The sequence below is a fragment of the Cervus elaphus genome, chromosome 7, assembly GCF_910594005.1.
Source record: "Cervus elaphus chromosome 7, mCerEla1.1, whole genome shotgun sequence".
Classification (NCBI taxonomy): Eukaryota; Metazoa; Chordata; class Mammalia; order Artiodactyla; family Cervidae; genus Cervus; species Cervus elaphus.
Window position 1 is genome coordinate 28,657,496 of NC_057821.1, and position 20,747 is coordinate 28,678,242.

The following is a 20,747-nucleotide window of genomic DNA, read 5'->3' on the forward strand; positions in this document are numbered from 1 at the left end:
TTCAGATGTACAACATAGTGATTCAATATTTTTATAGATTAGCCACCACTATCTCTGAAGCTTGGTTAGAGCAGGCAGATAACTGGCACCTAACTTACTGGGCTGAACTCCAGTAATTCCAGCTGATACTGTGGACTAATGCCTTTTATTCCCTGAGCAAGTCTCTTCAAATCTAAAATGGAGCAAACACCCGCCTCATGAGGTTCTCAGGAGGAATAAATGGCACCACAGAGGATCCAGCCAGGCCCAGCACACACAGTAGGTTCTCAGGGCTGCTGGACAGAATGTCACTTGGGTGGCAGGCCCCTGAATTCCACCAATGGGACAAGGTGTGTAAGGTGGCTAGGAGGGCATCTGTGTGTTTCTATGTACCCCGTCTGAGGCTGGGCGGTGTGTCCCTAGCACTGTGGTCTCAGGTACACAGAAGCGGGAGAAGCTCAATCCCCAGCCCAGCCTGCAGATCCCCAGGCCTGTGGGAAGTCCCCCATCCCCTCAGCACCCCTGGAGAAAAGGCCAAGAAGCAGGGAAGCTCCCTTTTGGTGAAAAGCAGAGGAGAAAGAGCCTACAGAAGTCGGACCACTGTCAGTAAGTGCAGGAAGTAAGTGGAACCCGGGTCACTGTGTTCAGGCCCTACTCGAGAGCATCTCTCCCGTCCAATGAGGGAGGCTCTGCCCAGCACCCACACTCCCACCATGGCCCAGAGCACTAGGAGGCTGCCCCCCTTCTCCCAGACCAGAGTGTCAGGAACAATCAAGAGGCGGGAAAGTCATGGCTAAGGGAAAGGATAAAAGGACCACAGCAGACATGTTTGGGATTTTAAGTTTATCTGAGTGTCCTCCTTCCCAAACTTCCAGGTGGGACCTCAGAGGAGGGGGGCTAGGGCAAAAATGTGAGCGTCTCAAGGTCACCCAGTCATCTGACAAGCCAGTGTGTTTCCTCACTGACAAAACGAAGGGGCTGGACCACATAACACCCCGATGCTGCCCGGTCTGTCCTCAGAGGTCTCAAAGGCGGGTCTGGGAGGGAGGAAAGTCACGGGGATGGTGAGCCCCCAGGGCTTGGAGACGCATCCATCAGCTGCCGGAGGTGAGAGGCCGCCTTGTCCAGTTTTGACAATTCCAACTGGAGGGAAGAAAGCTGAGCGAGGAGAGAAGTGGGTGAGAATGGAGGTGGGGGGTCACCCCGCCCTGCGTGCCCCTAGCCCTCATTCCTTCAGGGAGTCCGGCGCCCTGAGTGGCCTCCCCTAGCCTCACCTTCTGCTGCCTCTGAGTCTCCACCTCTCCCTCTGACGGGGGCCGGGCTAGGAGGCCATCAAGCTGCTTCTGCAACTTGTGTCTTCGGGCAGCCAGCCGAGGTAGGTGGGTCTGGGGGTCCACCAGGCCCTGTGCAATAACAGAGGAAGAAGGCTCAGCCCTCTGCCATCCACCCAACACCCCCTCTCACTCACCCACCACCATTCCAAGACCCCTCCTCACTTTTAGAGAACCCACCCCTTGCCCGCCTCCCGACATCCTTTCAGCCCCTCCCTGCCCCCTCCAGTCTCCTCTGCTCACCTGCAGCTCCATATACACCTGACTGGTGTCACTGAGGGGGGCCTGGACCCAGCCCGAGGGGGCTGCTGCACCAGTGGGTAGAAGGCCCACCGCCCCACAGTGGCCCAGGGTGCCCAGCGGCTCCAGGAAGGCCTCAAAGAGGCCCTGCTCGCCAGGCTCTGAGCTCTGCAGCAGCACTGGGGAGGAACGGGAGTTGTCAGGTGGAGGGCCCAGGTCCTCCTCCCACACCTCCTAACTCGGGGCCCTGCCCTCCAAGCTCCCCCTCTTCCCCATCAGACCCTCCCGTCTGCAGGGACTCAGGAGCGTGGGGCCCGCCTCACCTCGGGGCCGGGCCTTGGTCAGCTGGTAGGTGGCGCGCAGAGCCCTGAGCGCCTGCACGGACTCCTGAACCCGGGAGAAGCGCCGCTCCAGCTCAGGCTGGTGCCAGTGCTCCTGGAGGTGTGCAACCAGGGTGGGTAAGCAGGCCCCCCCGAGACTCGGTCTCAACTCTCCCGGCTCTGACCTCCATCCGCCCGCCCACCCCCATCTGCTTAGAGCAATGACCTGCTCTCTCCACCACACACACAATTCACCACCTCAAGGAACGGAACATGGCAAAAACTAGGGCATCATCTAAGAAGGTCTTAGATGATCCATAGACAATGTTTAGATCCACGGACAATGACAAACAACCAAAAATACATAGTAATTTAAAAGGTATTATTCAAAGCTCACAAAACCAAGAAAGCAAAAAAGAAACTTGGTTAAACTTGAAAATGATTTTTGGGTGAGTTTGTGGCATTTGAAAGCTTAAAACTACACTAAGATTTTTGGGATATCCTATTACTAAGATCTAATCCTCATCACAACCGTGACACGTACTATTACTGTCCTCAGTTTAAAGATGGAGGAAATTGACACATGGTCACACAGCTAGTGTCAGTCTGGTGACAGTATCCTGCTCTTAACCACTTGCTAACACTGCCCCTGACACCCTAGAGTTATTCCTGCCCTGCAGGAAAAATCCATCTTCCTCAAGACTCCACGGCAAAGTACAGACCAGCACTGTCAATGACCCCACAGCAGCAAGTCCTTCTAGAAGACTTGCCCCCGAGTCTTTACCAGTAATCCCATCCCAAGACTCCATGGGCGTGACTCACCAAGCTGCGGGCACTCGGGTAGGGGGCAACACAGATGCTGGGGGCAGGGGGACCACCAGGCCTGGGGGGCAGCCTCTGCCAGAGCTCTTCAGCCAGGAAGGGCATCAATGGGGCGAGGAGGCGGAGACCGATGTCAGCGCAGAAGAACAGGACCTGAGGCGGCTCCGGGGGGCGGGGAGAGTGCAACAGTACCGGCTTCACGGCCTCCTAGGGAGGAAGCCAATGGTCAGGGGGCAGCCACGGCCACCTCCCTCCTCCACACACTCGCCACCCTGCCAGTGGGGATGCTGTGGGTAAATGGGAGCACCCAGCATCTCTGAGACCATGAGCTGTCCCCAGACACAGAATGGAGCATGTGACAAGGGGAAATCTAGGGCAGAGATTCAGGGGTGGGTGAGGAATAAAACTGTCAGGGATGTTTGTAGTTAGAATGAAAAGCATTGAGTTTTGTGTTTTTTTTAACCACAGAGACAGAAATTTTTTTTTTTTTAGTTGAGAAACAGAAATCTAGGAAGGGGTCCTCAGCCAACAGTGTCAGGATCACCTGGGACAAGAAATGAACACTTTTGCCACCTACCCCCCCGGCCTGCCTGACTGAGCTGCTCTAGAGGTGGGACCTGACACTCCATGGTAAACAAGCCCTCCTTTTGAGAGAACCCCTGGGTCTAAAGACCGGTACTCTTGCTCCCTGTCTGCTCCCAGCCTGCCTAGGGTCCAAACGCAGCAATTACAGGAACTGAAAACAATCTCCATCTACAATGCGAAGAGCTGACTCACTAGAAAAGACCCTGATGCTGGGAAAGATCGAAGACAAAAGGAGAAGTGAAGTGAAAGTCAGTCGAAGGGGGTGGCAAAGGATGAGACGGTTAGATAGCATCACCAACTCAATGGACATGAACTTGAGCACACTCTGGGAGACAGTGAAGGACAGGGTAGCCTGACGTGCTGCAGTCCATGGGATCGCAAAGAGATGGATAATACAACTTAGCAAGTGAACAACAAGCCTCCCAACCCTGTGTTGTCAGACTCAAGTCTTCTAGAAGTGTCCCCTCCTCCTCCCCACTCCTCAGCTGACAGGCAGGGAACAGTGCCCAGGCCAATCCCAGGGAAGAAGGGAACTGGGATTTCTCAATCTCACCTCTCTTCCTATTCTGAGGGAGGAATTAAAAATCCAGTTCAGAGCTCTCTGCCAGGGGACAGGAAGCAGGGCTGCAGGGGGACTGCCCCGTCTCACTCACCAAGTAGACATCGCAGAGGTTGTGCAGCCAGAAGTGGTGCAGGGCATGGGTGACGAGCGAGAGCTCATGGGTGAGGAAGCCCCGCTCACAGTCCTGGGCCGTGCGGGCCAGGCAGCTGAGGATCCAGGCGTCCATGCGGGAGGCAGGGGACAGCTGCAGCAGAAGGGGCTTCAGGGTGGGACGGCTCAATTCCCACCCCTCTGCCTCCTTTCCTTCCAGATGCCTCCTCCAAGACTCAGATGTCGGACTACCCAGCTCCCAAGCATCTCCTCTTTATCTCTTACCTCCTCTGCAGGTTGGGGTATGAATTCCTCCCCAAGAGCATTCAGGATAAAGCGCAGAGCATTCCAGATCTTATTGCAGAAGTGTCGGAAGCTCAGGACCTCAGAGACGGACAGGTGCAAGTCGCCCCCTGGGAGGGAGTGGAGGAAAGGAGTGTGCACCGTTCCCCGGTGGCAGCTACAGGGGAGCCCTTGGCCCACACAGAGGCTGCTGCCCGCTGCCCTCGCCCAGGCTTACCCAGGGCCCCGTGGGAGCACAGGGTGAATCTCAGAGCGTCTGTCCCGCACTCGGGGATCCCATGAGGGAAGTCCTTTCTCTGCAGCAAGAGAGAGAAGAGGGGTGGCAGCTGCCTATGAGGCTGCAGGGCCAGAAGGCAGGTTGCAGAGGGAACTGGTGGCCATGAGCTAGAGGCTGGAACAGGTCAGACTCACCTGCGCCGTGGCCGCAATCGCCAGCTCTGCGGGGTCCAAGTTTCCATCCCTCAGCTTTTCCTGCAGTACCTGGGGTGGGTGAGTAATTCACTGGGCTCAGTGGAAGCCCCTTCCCCTACCAGGGCCCCTCCCACTGGCCCTCCCAGCTCCAGCCCTCCGCCAGCCCCTCCCTTCAGCTCCCCTTCCTTTATCTGGAAAACCCCATCCTGACCTGCAGCTCCACCCCACTGATGATGTCCCGTGGGTCCAGCACATTCCCCAGGGACTTGCTCATCTTCCGGCCCTGCCTGTCCCGGACCATAGAGTGAAGCAGGACCTGGGGGCACGGAGGGGGTCAGAAGTGGGGCCTGCAGAACTTTCCTCTGGAGGGCCTCTGGCTGTCCTTCAGGGATTAGGGGTTAGGTTGGAACGTGAATCAGGATCAAGGAACTGGGAACCCAGAAAACCCCATACGAGGGGTTAGAACAGAAGACAAGGCTTGGAGGAGACTGGGGAGTCTCAGAGAAGGGCAGGGCACCAAAGGGTCGTTACCTTGCTGAAGGGGAGCTGCCCTGTGAGCTGGGTCCCCAACATGACCATGCGGCCCACCCAGAACAGCAGGAGGTCACTGCCCGTTTCCAAAAGTGACAGGGGGTAGAAATGAGCCAGGTCTGGGGTCTAGGAGGAAAGAGATAAACAGTGAGAGGCTCAAGTCTGGGGCCTCCAGCTCTTCATAAGACCCTCTGAGGGGCCGTGGGGGTCATTTCTTCATTCCCACCTTGACTCTCTTCGTCTCAACCCACCTCACCTCTCGGGGCCAGCCCAGGGCAGAAAAGGGGAAGAGAGCCGAGGAGAACCACGTGTCCAGGACATCAGGGTCTGGGAGACAGAATGGGAACAATTGGAATCTCAGCGTCAGGACCTCAGCCCACTGCTGCCAACCTCTACAGCCCAACCCTCACTCATAGAGACCAGGGCTCTGCCCCATTCCCAGCTTCCCCGACCCCACCTTGTCCACCTCAGTACCTGTTCCCTGCCCTGCCCACCTCTGGTGGAGTACCCACCCCTCTCCAAGGTCAGCTCCACCCCTGGTCTCCCTGTTAATTCTGCAGCTACTTCTCTGGCCTCGGCCTCTGTCCGCCCGACCACCCAGCAGTCCTCTGTATCACCCTGCGGAAGTAAGGAGTAGAGGACGTGTATGGGACAGCACGGGGTGTTCAAGGTTTCTGCTGGGCTGAGAAAGGCTGGCGCCCTCTGGTGGTGAGATGAAGAAATGCCAGCTCAGAAGCTCAGCTCACACAAGAGTGGTTCATAGATCAGAAGCACAGCAGGGGCAGGGAGCCCGGACCAGCGCTGGAGGCCCTCTGACTCCTGCGCTGAGGCTCTTCTGGCCAAACCCAGCCCTCCCTTCCGCTTTCTCCTACCGACCTTTGTGTGCTCCTCTACAACCAGGTAGGCTGGAATCCGATGGCCCCACCACAGCTGCCGGGAGACACACCAGTCCCTGCCGAGAGGATGCGAGTGATTTTTTTCTTCCTTTTTCCTATGAGTGATTTCTTAGCGTGACCAGTGGGCCCCCGTCCGCCTCCCCTGAGAGCTCCCCTGCTTACCCAATGTGGGAAAACCAGTGCTGCCAGTTCTTCTGGTGGAAGGAGGGACTGAGCTCCAGGGCCCCGGACTCCACGGCCTGGAGGAGGAAGGACCTTTAGAGGGTTGTTCCCTACCTGCACCCCCGATCCCCATGAATGGGACCAGTGGTCTCTGAGGTGGTTCTGAAACTCAGAAAGAACCTCCCAAGCCTCCTGAGAAGAGTCTGGACTTGAGTGAAGATGCAAGCCAGCCCTTTCTGGGCACCCTGCCTCCACCCCCACAGCTCTCCCCTCAACGAGCACAGCTAGACAGGGCCCCAGCCTCCCTGTTTCTTCATTCCCACCCAGGCATGTCCCAGCTTCCCCACACTGCAGCCTCACCTTGGCGGCTTGCTCCCCCATTTCCCGGCAGCGGACAAACCACTGGCTCTTCAGTAGGTATTCTACCACATCCCCGGAACGGCTGAAAGGGACACAGGACCCGACTCTGTGGCAGGCCCTCAGTGCCCAGGATATGGCAGCCAACAGCACAGACACAGAGCTTGTGTTTTAGCGTGAGGGGTGCACATTCCATCTTGTAGTCACTCTTAAGCTTCGCCCATCCCCTTCCGGGGGCGGTCAAAGGAAAGGAGTGAAAACGGGCTTACCTGCAAATGGGCAGCACCATGGGGTGGTTCTGGAGGCCCCGGAACAGGCCCCGCTCCCTCAGTGCGGACAGAATCTTTTCCCGGGCCACAAATCGGTGAAGACCCTGTGGAGAAGTAGCAGTAGTAAAGCTTTAAGGCTGCTAGAAAAATAAGAGTGTGGGGGAGGGGAGATGGGGCAGAGGGTGCCCCCAAAGGACAGGGTATCACTGGGTATCACCTGCAGCCAGTCCTCACAAAGGGTGGTCATGGTCCCATCCTCTGCAATGACACTCCGGGGGCTCAAGCCGTGTCGGGCCCCCAGCTCAGCATCGGCAGGGCTGTGCGCTGGAGTCACCTTCACTGCCCCTAGGGGAGCAGGACTGCCATTAGCACTGGACCCTGACCAGTGCTTTTCCAGATGTGTCACCATCGCCCACGCTACCCCATCCCTCCCTCTCATCCCCCACGATCCACTGAGACTACCCTTCCCCTACTTTCTGCCTCTTCCTGGTTCTCTCCCCTCCCCTCACCCCCAGAAGCCCTGACTTCCTGTCTCTCCCCTGCCCCCACTTACCTGTGCCCACGTGTGGCTGAACAGTGCAGTCTGTGATAAGGGGGAGAAGCTGCCCCGTCAAGGGATGACAGAGTTGTCGCCCATGTAGATGCTGAAGGGAAGGGACAGGGATCAAGGACAGACACAAGTGTCAGGTGGAAGGGTCTGGGCTGGGCATGTGAACCCTGGGAATACGAAGGTGAAAACCAGAAGGTAAAGACCTAGAGCAGGGCGCAGTAAACATTTTCTTAAGGGGCCAGAGTGTAAGAATTTTAACCTTTACAGGACAGGAGGTAAATTCAGTCTCTACAACTCCACTCCGCCGCCATGGCAGAGTTAGATAGCATATGATGGAGCTGCAGACGATACATAGAGAATGAGGGTGGCTCACACAGGAACAGGAGGTCTGGCCCACGGGCCACTGTCTGCCAGCCCCTGAGCTGAAGTGGAACATCAGGAAGAGAAGGGAGCTGACTCAGAGCAACTGAAGAGCCGAGATGAGGGAAATTTCAGGAAAAGGAAGAGGGAGCAGAGAGGAGGAGCTGTCCTAAAAGGAAGGGAAGAGAAAGTATAGGGGTGGAAGGCCAGGCCGCAGGGAGCACTTATTACCGTGTACCGGGAGTCATCAGGATGGACCGCCACAGCCACGTCTCCAGGCAGCGTCTCTGGCCTCGTGGTTCCCACCACAACCTCTGCACCTGAAGACAAAATTCAAGCACTTTAAGGTGGTCCTCGCCCTCACCTTGTACTCTTGACACAGCTAAAGTCAGGAGAACTGGAAAAGGTGGGAGGCGGGGATGGTCAAGGTAGAACAGGCCCCCAGGAGTAACTGGAGAAAACTGGGACCAATGTCTATAGGACCCTGGAGCTTCTGCTAAGCTAATGACCAGAGGCCTAAGGGGATGTCTGGTGCTACAGAATTCCTCAACAGTCTACTTGGGAGACAAGAGTAGAATGTTAATAAATACAACTAGAATCTTTGCTTGGTGCCCTGATCATAAATGCGGTGCCTTCTTGGAGGCAGCACCAGTCCCTCCTATAAGAAACCTCTGACTATTCCAGCTCATCCATCTTCCCTTCTCCAAACTCCTGGGAATACCTACTGTTCAAACCACACTTCAGAACTGATCCTTTGTCTCTTTTGGGGGTAGCAGCCTGTTGTGGAATTACACTAAGCTCCCTCAGGGCAGTGACTGCGTGCACTTTTCTTACATGGCCCAGGATACCCAGGGTGAGTATCACCAGGACGCAATACTTCCAAGGTTCCCTATGCCCCTCCAACCAAGTCACATGGAAGACAGGCTGGTGGGTTGCCTCCATCAGCCCAAAGTGGGCTCAAGAAAACAGGGGAAGCAGAGGTTAAGTGGGTGACCCTTCCAAGGACTACCCTCACCAGGCTCTCCATCCACGGGGAAGGCCACGGAAAAGAGGAGGCCAAAAGACACGGGGGTGGGACAGCCAGGCAACTGAAGCTCCGTGCGGCCAGGGAGGGGTCGACTTTCCACCTGGGGGCGTGGAAAAGGCAGGGTCAGAGAGCAGCCTCTCTGCAAGGCTCATAACTGGTTTCCCACCTCCACTCATCCACAGCCCCGGCCTCCCTGACATCCATCAAAAAGCCACTCAGAGGACCTGGGAGCCACTTCCTTCCCCTCACCTAATCCTTGTGCAGTCACAGTTAAAGAACATATTCACTGGACTTCCCGGGGTTAAGGGTTAAGAACCCACCTGCCAGTGCAGGGGACATGTGTTTGATCCCTGGTGTGGGAAGATTCCACATGTTGCAGGGCAACTAAGCCCATGCACCACAACTACGAAGCCTTCACTCTAGAATCTGTGCTCTGCAACAAGAGAAGCCTGTGCATCGCAACTAGAGAGTAGTCCCCACTTGACACAACTAGAGAAAGCCCACACACAGCAATGAAGACCCAGCACAGCAAAAAATAAATAAGAAAATATTCACTGAGTACTTAAACCACACACAGGTATTACGCCAACCTCCTAAGAGTTCTCACAACACCCCCGTGATGCAGGCATTTCCATCACCCCTGAATTTTACAGACTGAGGAAACTGAGGCTGACAGAGGCTAACAGCCTGTCTGGAGCCACATCGCTGGGAGGTGGCCAGATTCAGATGTGAATCCAGGCAGTCTGACTCCAGAGTCCAAGCTCTCCCCTGGGCTCAGAGCTCTCGCAAACCCGCCTCTCCTTCTCTGCCTCACCTCAATATCCGAGATGGCGGAGCGCAAGGCACACGACCAGTTGACCAGCTGCCGGCTCCGGTACAACAACCCAGCTTTGTAGAGCCGCACAAAAGCTTCTGTCACGGCCACTGAGGAGCCCTAGAATGATCTGAGTGTCCACATCCAACAGCCTCTTCTCAGCCCACCCCCCCACCAGGGACCCTGGCATCCCCCTGGCCACCCTAACATACACAGCAACCCGCCTCCCCACACAGAACTCTGAACACCTCCCTGACACCTACAGGGACCACAGCATGGAACACTCACGGTATCCATAGTAAAGCATTCTCGGTCCCAGTCCAGGGAGGCCCCCAGCGCTCTGAGCTGCTCACAGATCTCGCCACCTTTCCTGTGCCCAGAGAGATTTGGGTCAGCAAACATGTCCCAGACATCAACTATGTCCCGGGCCCAGTGAAGTCCCAGCAGTGCTGGATGCTGGAGTGAGTTCAACACTGATCTAGCCTCGAGAAGCTAAAGGAGACACACAGACCCAGTATGGGGCTTTCCATGATATTGAAAGAAACATAACATTTCTAGTAAAAGGGGAAGGGGCAGCCGATTTGTGGGAAACACAAAGAAGCATTACAGAGAAGACAGCATGTGATAACAGACCTGGAAGAAAAAAGGTAATTTCAAGAGGATGCAAAGTGGGAACAGGTGAGGAGAGATGATGAAATCCAAACAAAGGAAAATGGGATAAATGGAAGAAAAAACATATATATGCTGCTGCTACTGCTAAGTCACTTCAGTCGTGTCCGACTCTGTGCGACCCCACAGAGAGCAGCCCACCAGGCTCCGCCGTCGCTGGGATTCTCCAGGCAAGAATACTCGAGTGGGCTGCCATTTCCTTTTCCATACATACATATAAATATATGGGGGAGCACATGCATGCTTAGTTACTCAGTCATGTCCAACTCTTTGACACCCCATGGACTGCAACCTACAGGGCTCCTCTGCCCATGCAAATTTCCAGGCAAGAATACTGGAGTCGGTTGCCATTTCCTACTCCAGGGGATATTCCCTAACCAGGGACTGAACCCGTGTCTCCTGTGGCTCCTGCATTGGCAGGCAGATTCTCTACCACTGAGCCACCTGGGGAGCCCATATGTGTGTGTGTGTATATATATATACACTTACACATAAATATATGCATTTTAACATATATAATACACAACACATGCACACACACCAAGCTTGGAGATCCCACCAAATGCTAAGGGACTTCAGAGCTTACACTCCCACAGGAAGTTAGAGCTGAATGGGAAAAGCCCTAGCTACATGTTAGGAGAGAGGAGCTGGGAAGCCAGGGTCCAAACCTGCTGTCTCAGCCCCTCCGGCCTTGCCCGCCATACTCACCCCTCCTTCCACTTCCACACCTCCCTAAGGAAGTCTGCCCTGCTCAGCTCATGTCTCCTCACTCCTCGCTCCTTCCACAGCTGTTTCTCCACCACAGCCTACAGTAAGATGAGGGGGCAGAGAATCAGGTCACTTTGGGGGAAGAAATCTCTCCCTCAAGAAAAGGGACGACTGGCAAAAGACATACTTGGGTCGCAATCCCTGCATGATCTGAGCCAGGGACCCACAGCACCCGATCCCCACGCATCCGGTGCCTGTGAAAGAAAAACCCTCATGGGAGTCCATGGCCTTACATGTTCATTTAGCCTCATCCCTTCCCAATTTCTCTTTCTCCTCCAAGAACTCAAGCAGCCCCATTCCCCTCTCACCAGCGCACGAGAGCATCCTGTATGGCCACGGTCAGCGCATGCCCAATGTGCAGGGAGCCTGTGACATTAGGGGGTGGGATACACATGGAAAAGGTCTCCTCTGTGGCCTGCGGCAGCCTGGCCTAAAAGGAAAGAAAAGTCAAAGGGCAAGAGAGGACTGGATGTTCCCTGGGGAATAGCACCCTCTGGTGTCTCCAAAGCAGAAAGAACTATAGGAAAAAGTCCCGCCCTAGAGAAACACCTGAGACACCAGGGGGAGAAGACAAGCTCTCCCTGCTTTTCGGCAGGCTCTGCAATGTGGTTGGCTGTGAGCTCCAGACTCATGCCCGCCAATCTTACAGGCCATCCTGTCCTGGGGACCATTTAGCACTCCTCCCTGCCAGGTACTAACCTGATATTCTGGTTTGAAGAAGCCCTCTCGCACCCACCAAGGGTACCAGGCAGCCTCAACGTACTGGGGGCTGTATGCAGGAGGCAGGGGCCGGGAGACATCTATGGAGGCAGAGGAGAGCCCCACTAACTCTTGACTTCTGTTCCCAGGTTGCATTTCAGCAGACCGAATGGGCAACCAAAATGTGAGGGAAAAGGCCTTCAAGTTTCCTAGTTACCTTTCTTTTCTCCATGTTCCGTGGGGATTTCATATAACACTCTCTCCTTAGAGGTCCAGGCCTTACTGGATTCTGCAGGTGACTGCAGAGAGGAGGAACCAGAAGGTGGGCTGCAATTTCAGGATACCCCAGGCATCTGGAATCCAGCCAGTCTCTCCTCCAGCGCTCTCCCAAGATGTCTCAGAGAACCAAGCACCAGCTGTCGGGACTCCTAACCTTGGTCTTGGGGGCTATCCCAGCCTCCAGCGATGCCTGCTTCTCTCGCAGACGCTTCTGTTTGGCTTCACGGTTCCTCCGGGAGATGGCTGATCCATCGGGCTCTGACTGGGTGGAAAGGGGACGGGACCTGCGGAGGCCCCGTGAGGGCCTCAAGCCCCAAAGCGGTGGTCGAAAAGAGGTCAGAGGCAAATGAGGCATCGGGAGTGCTAGGCAAGGGGCCAAAGTCTGTTCCAGCTACAGCACATTGGGAGAGTATGGTGGTGAGGGAGGGTCACACTTCCCAAAGTCACACCCTCCTCCCCCCGCCCCTCCCCGACTCCCTCCAGCACTGGTTGATAAAATATCTAGCCCAACCCTCACAACCCTCCCTCTGTGAGGACTAGAGTAGACAGGGTCTTGTCATTATCAGCGCTCTTCCGGGACAGGGTAAGTCTCAGGCCCTCAACCTATTCAGCTGCGACGTGGGGGGTGACCGTGGACACAGAGGAGGGTAAAGGACTCAGGAATTCTGGCAGATGATGGACATCAGAGCCAGCAAGAAGTCCCACCTGGACCACTACTTGTCCGCCTGCTCAAAGGCCATTTGCACTGTCCCCAGCCCGCGCGCTGATCCGCCTTCCCGCCCGACCCACCGCGTGGGTCCTAAGCCTCCAGCACTTCCCACTCCCCGATCGCCGGCCCGCTGGGCGCTCACCCGGTGAGCCCGCCGCTATCCCAGGGCGCCCCGCGCCGGGGAGCGTAAGGGGGCGGCGGCAGGTGCTGGGGAACCAGCGATCCGGGCCCGAACGTGACCCGTGAGCCGCGCGGCGCTGGGAGGCGGAGCCCCGCCCGGGCGCATGCGCACTAGCTGGCCTCGGCCACACCTCCTCCCTCTCGCGGGCCAATGGCTGTCGACGCGGAGATGAGCGCTCCCGGCGCGGAGAGAGGAGGCTTCCCATGGAGGTGGCGGGGGTCGTGTGGTTCACTTTCACAATTTTATTAAACTAGAAGAGTCCTGACGTGTGAATTAAAAAAAAAACACCTGAGTTCTGAGGCTGCGCCAGCCCACGCAGCCCGCCTTCCCGGGTGCGCCCCGCCCAGGTCCAGTCCCGCACTCTCAGGAGTTGTGCTTCTGCCGCTTCCAGAAGCGCTTGACGTCGCTGTGCCCGGCCGGGGTCACCACCATGAGCCGCTTGGCCGAGTTCTCGAACACCAGGACGCCCAGCTCCCGCGCGTGGGCCAGCAGCAGCTCAAAGTCCACTTGTGACAGGAACTGGTTATACAGGACGCCTGGGGTCCGCAGGTCAGGGGCAGCGGAGAGAAAGAGAGAAGGTAAGAATGGGAGGCGGGAGCCCCTTGATGGTAGCCTTAGGGAACCAGGGATCTTGGTAAATCCTAACACTAGTATGACCCAGCCATATTCAGAGAGGCAGTATAATACAATAAGAAAACCCATTGCTTACCAAAACCAAGGAAATTATCCCTATGAATTATCCCTCAAATCCTAAAAGATGATGCTGTGAAAGCGCTGCACTCAATATGCCAGCAAATCTGGAAAACTCAGCAGTGGCCACAGGACTGGAAAAGGTCAGTTTTCATTCCAATGCCAAAGAATGTTCAAACTACAGCACAATAGCACTCATCTCTCATGCTAGCAAAGTAATGCTCAAAGTCTTCCAAGCCAAGCTTCAACAATACCTGAACTGTGAACTTCCAGATGTTCAAGCTGGATTTAGAAAAGGCAGAGGAATCAGAGATCAAATTGCCAACATCTGTTGGATCATCGATAAAGCAAGAGAGTTCCAGAAAAACATCTACTTCTGCTTTATTGACTATGCCAAAGCCTTTGACTGTGTGAATCACAACAAACTGTGGAAAATTCTGAAAGAGATGGGAATACCAGACCACCTGACCTGCCTCTTGAGATATCTGTATGCAGGTCAAGAAGCAACAGTTGGAACTGGACATGGAACAACAGACTGGTTCCAGATCGGGAAAGGAGTATGTGAAGGCTGTATATAGTCACCCTGCTTATTTAACATATCAGAGTACATCATGAGAAATGCTGGGCTGGATGAAGCACAAGCTGGAATCAGGATTGCTGGGATAAATAATAACCTCAGATACACAGATGACACCACCCTTATGGCAGAAAACGAAGAACTAAAGAGCCTCTTGATGAAAGTGAAAGAAGAGAGTGAAAACGCTGGTTGGAAACTCAACATTCAGAAAATTAAGATCATGGCATCTGGTCCCATCACTTCATGGCAAATAGATGGGGAAACAATGGAAACAGTGCCAGACTTTATTTTTGGGGGCTCTAAAATCACTGCAGATGGTGACTGCAGCCATGAAATTAAAAGATGCTTGCTCCTTGCAAGAAAAGCTATGACTAACCTAGACAGCATATTAAAAAGCAAAGACATTATTTTGCCAACAAAGGTCCATCTAGTCAAGGCTATTTTTTTTCCAGTAGTCATGTATGGATGTGAGAGTTGGACTATAAAGGCTGAGCGCCGAAGAATTGATGCTTTTGAACTGTGGTGTTGGAGAAGACTCTTGAGAGTCCCTTGGACTGCAAGGAGAACAGACCAGTCAATCTTAAAGGAAATAAGTCCTGAATATTCATTGGAAGGACTGATGTTGAAGCTGAAACTCCAATACTTTGGCCACCTGATGGGAAGAACTGACTCATTGGAAAAGACCCTGATGCTGGGAAAGACTGAAGGCGGGAGGAGAAGGGGATGACAGAGGATGAGATGGGTGGATGGCATCACCAACTCGATGGACATGAGTTTGAGTAAGCTCCAGGAGTTGGTGATGGACAGGGAAGCCTGGTGTGCTGCAGTTCATGGGGTGACAAAGAGAGTCGGAAACGACTGAGCGACTAAACTGAACTGAATCCCTTCCAATTTCCCTCTTCTAGTTGAATCCAAATCACACTCATTTGAGAATTTATTTACTGCCATCAACTCATCCCAAAATAAAACATGCATGGGTTTACTAGCCCATGCAGAAAACAAAAAATAAAATGTATGAACAGCTTTTTCAGCTCACCAAGACTGAATTGTCCTTCTTCTGGCTAATGACCAAAAACACCCACCAGAAGCCACTCACCTTCGGTGAACCGGAGCCTGTCCCTTTCCAGCTCCCAGAGCCGAATCTGGTCCGTGATGGTGGGAGGCAGCACTGGTGTCTGCAGGGGCAAGGGATGGCCCTTGTAAGATTCAGAAGCATTGCTCTAGGCAGCCCCAGCCCTCCACTCATTCCCCAGATTTGGATGTCCATTTCTCTTTTCCATCACTTCATCACCAGGTACCAAGGGCTCTCAGCCTCCTGCAGCTGTTTGTCCCTCCAGCCTCCTGTCTGTACCTGTTTAAGCATCACTGGGTGGGCCCTTGTCCTTAGGAAATGGATGATCTAGGAAAACAGACAAGAATTGGGATCAGTGACCGTAAATAAAGTCTCAAGTGAGTGCAACTCTCATTGCACAGAATTCTCAAATAAGAAAGCAGGAAAGCTACCTGTCTCCTAATGTCACTGAACATCAACTGATTGTTTAAAAATTCATAGGCATATGCCTATCAATTCAACACATCCCAGATTAGCTGTTGTCCTCAGGTGTTGCTCCCATTGGTGATGTCTGCTGCTCCTTCTTTGGCATATTTGCCCTTTCCATAGTTTTGTTTTTTTTTCTTTAAAGTAACAGCAACTATTATTTTTGAGCACTAACTGCATGGCAGGCTCTGAACTAAATGCTTTACCTCTATTTCATTGACTTCTTTCAACAACCCTATGAAGTGAAGGTCGCTCAGTCATGTCCAACTCTTTGTGACCCCATGGACTGCACAGTCCATGGAATTCTCTAAACCAGAATACTGGAGTGGGTAGCCTTTCCCTTCTCCAAGAGATCTTCCCAACCCAGGGATCGAACCCAGGTCTCCCACATTGTGGGCGGATTCTTTACCAGCTGAACCACAAGGGAAGCCCAGGAATACTGGAGTAGGTAGCCTATCCCTTTTCCAGTGGATCTTCCCGACCCAGGAATCGCACCATGGTCTCCTGCATTGTAGGCAAATTCTTTACCAACTGAGCTATCGGAGAAGCGCTGATAGCTGAAGTGAGAACTGTCAGAAGCCCTGAAGCAAGAACTGTCATTATTTCCGTTTTCCAGATGAGGAAACTGAGGCTCAAAGAAGAGAAACAACTAGGCCATCTGTGCAGCTAGGAAGTGGTGGTGCTGAGACACAAATCCAGAGTTATAGCTCCTCCTTACATGTGTCTTTTCTGCAGGAAGGTCTACCTCTCCCCACACTGAGAGCCTTGACTTCTCATGACCTGACACTCACACACAGACAACTTACCACCACCTTCTGTAACAGACCCCATGCTAGATTTCCAGAAGGTGACCACCCCTGACCCCACAACCCAAGTACAGCCTTTCTTTCCAGCCACACCTTCCCCAAGCAAGGGATACCTGCTGGGCTGTGATGCCACTGGCAATGGCCTGCTGCACACTCTCCCGGGTCACCTGTGCCACCACCATGTTGGGAAAGCGATAGAGCATCTCAGAGAAAAGGGCAATGAGGGCGATCTGCAGCTCTGACTCTGACCAGAAGATAGGAGGAGAGGATTAGGAGGCTTCCCACATCTAGGCTCCCCCGAGCCTCAGAGAGCTCTGTAAACCACCAAGTCACAAGTGTATGTGACCAGAAACTGGCAGTCCCTCCTGCTGCTTTCCCCTTCTTCCTCCCCTCCCCACCAGCCTGCTCTCCCAGGGGCCCTCTGTCCAGCCTCACCCGTGTAGGCATACAGTCGGTAATTGGTTTCCACAACAATGAAGCCTGGCTGATGTGCGGTGCCCCCGGCCCCAGAAACACCTGACGAGAGATTGATGGCCAGGCGTGTGGGGTAGTAACGCCGAGATTTCCTCTGAAAAGGAGAAGGGAAAGGCCACAGGCCCTCTCTCAGGCATCACTGCCCTACATCTTCCTCCTGAAACATCAGATTCCTCCCAGTGCCCAGGACCTCAGCTCCCAACTTCTCTCCCTCAAGGGAGAGAAGTATTCAGTCCTGGCAACTGCTTCCTGTGACTGCCTCCCGAGACCCCACTCTCCTTTAAAGGCCAAGGCACCATCCCACCCCACCTCTTCGGTAGAGGCCATGTGTCTGGGTGCTCATACCTTCCTCTGGAAAACAAGCCCAAACTCACGCAGATGTTGCAGGAAGTTCAACAGAGAATCACTCATACCTTCCACAGAGTAATCCTGGGGAAAAGGAGTGGCCAGATGGGGTCCAAAACACATCCCATTCTCCCTTTCCCAATCCCATAAACTCACTCCCTCTTTTCCCATCTCTGCTTGTTCTTTGTTTACTCTTATCCTCCACTGTATTGCCCCATTACCTCATTTCACCTTCCCACCTCTTTACTCTCTTCCCATCTCGCCCACTCAAGCCCTCTGCTTACCTTGCCTAGAGTGGAGAAGCTAAGCTGGAAAAGGAAGGAGAGAATCTCCACTAGGTCCATGCCCCGACTCTAGGGAGGAATGGGCAGAGACAAAGGGGGAGGGGTGAGAGGGAGGAAATGAGAGAAAATCAGGGAACAGAGTCTGCGGGCAGCCGTCCGTCAGTGGGTCTGGGGAAGAGTAGAGCGTGCTGGTGGGCACCCCTGACCTGCTCACCTGGGCTGTCTGCAGATACTGCAACATAAAGTACCAGAGCTGGGCTGGAGTGTCCAGCAACAGGAACTGGAAGCCAGCAGAGGTAATGCAGGGCGGCTCTCCAGGTTCAGCACTGGAGACAGAGAGGGCTCATGGCAGAGGTGTGCAGAGAAAGGCCACCGTCCCACCTGTGTGCCCATGTTTGTTTTTTTGGTTTATCTCTTGCCATACTCTGCTCTACTCTCCTTTTAAAAATATTTATTTATTTGGCCATGCCAGGTCTTAGTTGTAGCATGTAGATCTTCCATCTTTGTTGAGGCAAGCAGTATCTTTAGTTGTGACATGCAGACTCTTGGTTGCAGCATGTGGGATCTAGTTCCCTGACCACGGATCGAACCTGGGCTCCCTGCATTGGGAGCATGGAGTCTTAGCCACTGGACCACCAGGGAAGCCCCTCAGCCCTCCTTTTTCAGTCAACCCCCTCCTATCCTGACCCAAGGTGGACTCAATTTAGCAGGGACTCAAGAACGTGGCAAAACAGAGCCATTGTACCTCCGGCTTCCTCACCTCTTCATGAGCCCAGCCTGGCTGAGGAGCTGAGCCAAGTCCTGGCTGACGGCTGCGCTGGGGGATCCCACCATGAAGTGAAGGACCACCTAAAGAATGGAAGAGAACAGATTTGGATGCCTTAAAGACTGTGGGAAGCAGGAACACAAGCAGAGACACCCACAGGGTCCCAAGTCCTCACCTCCCATCGCTCCTCGGCGTACTTGTCAAGTGAGGGGACGTCCCGGGCATGCTTGTCTGGTCCCAGCTGACTTGTGTCATCAGACCAGGCCTTGCCCCTATGCCAGGATGGCCAACAGTAAGGAACCCTACCTGTATTCCCCACCCATGCTTCTGCCCTTATTCCTCCCTCATCCCCAGGGACCGTGAGTGGGAGACATTTCCTACAGCATGTAGCTCCATCTGGTCCAACTTACTCATAAAGGAGCTTCCAAAAGTAGAGCTCACAAGGTTGAGAGAGGCCCCTCAGGACCTCCCCGGCCAGCAATTCAATCACTATGTCCCCTACCTAATTTAGGAAAAGACGGAAGAGACATACCCACCCAGAAGGGCAATGCGGAGGTTTTGGCGGAAGATGGGGTTGAGGATGAGGCCCTGGAGACCACCAGGGAGCAGCTGGGTGTGCCAGATACGGAGGCCGCTCAGCAACCCCGTGCTTTCCTCCTGAGCTCTGGAACAGAAGCAGAGAGGTAAGGGAGATGACTTGAGAACAGAAAGGAGACTCACAAAGGCATCAGTTTCTGCCTTTTCTAAACTGGTGGTCCTCGGAACGCTGTTTCACAGAGATCAGTGTCTTAAGGCAAATGTCTTTACTGTAACACCTACCAGAGCCTTGTTACAGACATCACAACTCTCTGAGAGGCAAAATACAGTAATGAGAATTTCCCAAATGTGTTCAATTACAAGTTGTTGGTGTCCCCATTAATGTTTCCTAGAAGTGTTCCAAGAACAACAGTTTGGGAAGCCTGGCTGTTGAGAAATTTGTTTCTGGCTAAAAATGCAGGAGAGACTCACTTGCTGAATTCCTTCTTCACCCACAGGGCTACAGCAGCTTGTGGCAAAGGCTGCTCCAGAAAGAGCATCCGCATCACCCAGTTCTTAGCCAAAGATGGGAGCTCCCTGTAAGCGGGGAGAGGGACAATGTTAATATCAGAAACTGTCTTAGAACTGCATCCCTGCCCTCCATGGCCTCTCAAACATCTCACATTCACCCTCCACCCTTTTACCTGTCTTGCTGCCACCACATCCTCCATCTGGTTTGGCCTGATAGCCTTTACTCTCCAAGCCCACCAGGGCTAAGCTTCTACCCACAATAACTTATTTCAGTCTGCAGGCCCCATTACATTTCCCCACCATGGACCCTACCATGAAGGGGGTCCTCACCTGAAGACAGCCAGGCATGTGGCAGGGTGCCCATACAATCGATCTAATACTCCAGGGCTCAGGCCTCCTAGGAATTCCTGCAAATTCCTGCATTGTAGGTGTACTCGATTCAGTCCACCCCTGGAAGGGGTGCTCTCCATCACCTGAGAAATGCAAGTGTTAGTGTACCCCCACAAGCCATACCAGTGTCGCCCCTCACCTTTCTAATTCTGATTCTCGATCCACTGGCCCCCACGAAAACTCATCTATGGTTTCCTTTTTCATGTCACTCACCTCCTCTTGTTTCTCCCAATCCTGACCAACCTCCCCTCTTTTCCTGCCTTCTCACCTCACTTCTGGCCTAAACGCCAGTCTTCTCTCAATTTCTAGATGACAGAATTGTCAATTGTCCTATATTTGCAAAAACATTTGATATTTCAATGACTTGTCTCATCTTTACCTAAGCAGTGACAAAGATACTTGTTTGAGCCCAACCCTCTTTCCGTTCTGCCTCTCTTGGTCTGATCAGCCTATAAGTTCCAAATTTGCTTGTTCTTCCCATCTACTTCTTGGCCCCACCTCCTGCTGAGCACGGCAGTACTATTTTTCCCCTCCATGTCTCCCAAATCCAATTCCACTTCCTTCCTTTTCCCTCCCCGAAGACCAACTCACCTCATTCACCCTGATCTACACCGCACGATCTCCCAACTTGTCCCCTACTTTCCTCCCAGTCCTCCCTCTCACTCAACTCTCTCCCTCGTATCTCCGCCACCCCTTCTCTCCTCGCACCCTTACCGTAACTCAGTGTCGATCCCCTCCTCGTGCACTCCGAGTCACAAGCCGTCGCTTAAGCGGAGCCAGTGGCTCTCGGGAAGAGGAAAAAGGATGGCGGAAGTTGACAGGGAAAAAATGGGAGAGAGACGAAGAATTTCACCGACTGGAGTCCAGAGTAGGGGATTCAGAAGATAAGGGAAGGAGTGGAGAAGTGGGGAGGATAA

General features: G+C 53.8%; 2 protein-coding genes across 3 annotated transcripts; both read right to left on the reverse strand.

Annotated features, from left to right (window-relative positions):
- Nucleotides 1-803: 803 nt before the first annotated feature.
- VARS2 (valyl-tRNA synthetase 2, mitochondrial) lies at nt 804-13,021 on the reverse strand. 2 transcript variants are annotated; one of them, XM_043907998.1, is made up of 30 exons: nt 12,876-13,021; nt 12,179-12,415; nt 11,963-12,044; nt 11,746-11,846; nt 11,355-11,476; nt 11,174-11,240; nt 10,987-11,084; nt 9,898-9,979; nt 9,610-9,729; nt 8,784-8,895; nt 8,000-8,088; nt 7,412-7,502; nt 7,076-7,203; nt 6,859-6,962; nt 6,593-6,674; nt 6,233-6,309; nt 6,051-6,126; nt 5,687-5,792; nt 5,431-5,501; nt 5,175-5,300; nt 4,855-4,959; nt 4,644-4,712; nt 4,450-4,528; nt 4,215-4,342; nt 3,931-4,098; nt 2,693-2,899; nt 1,874-1,985; nt 1,554-1,729; nt 1,254-1,382; nt 804-1,137 (listed from the first exon to the last, which is right to left on the reverse strand). In XM_043907998.1, the coding sequence occupies exons 2-30, from the start codon at nt 12,377-12,379 to the stop codon at nt 1,033-1,035; spliced, it is 3,213 nt and encodes a 1,070-aa protein (XP_043763933.1). In that variant the 5' UTR covers nt 12,380-12,415; nt 12,876-13,021; the 3' UTR covers nt 804-1,032. The 2 variants fall into 2 exon arrangements, with proteins under 2 accessions (XP_043763933.1, XP_043763934.1); XM_043907999.1 differs by having other exon boundaries at nt 3,931-4,083; nt 12,876-13,020.
- A 112-nt stretch (nt 13,022-13,133) lies between these two features.
- On the reverse strand, nt 13,134-20,730 carry GTF2H4 (general transcription factor IIH subunit 4). The gene is made up of 14 exons (XM_043908000.1): nt 20,545-20,730; nt 19,771-19,913; nt 19,402-19,506; nt 18,926-19,057; nt 18,569-18,665; nt 18,388-18,476; nt 17,842-17,953; nt 17,628-17,696; nt 17,344-17,427; nt 16,960-17,092; nt 16,638-16,768; nt 15,533-15,580; nt 15,278-15,356; nt 13,134-13,450 (listed from the first exon to the last, which is right to left on the reverse strand). The coding sequence occupies exons 2-14, from the start codon at nt 19,908-19,910 to the stop codon at nt 13,278-13,280; spliced, it is 1,392 nt and encodes a 463-aa protein (XP_043763935.1). The 5' UTR covers nt 19,911-19,913; nt 20,545-20,730; the 3' UTR covers nt 13,134-13,277.
- Nucleotides 20,731-20,747: the final 17 nt, after the last annotated feature.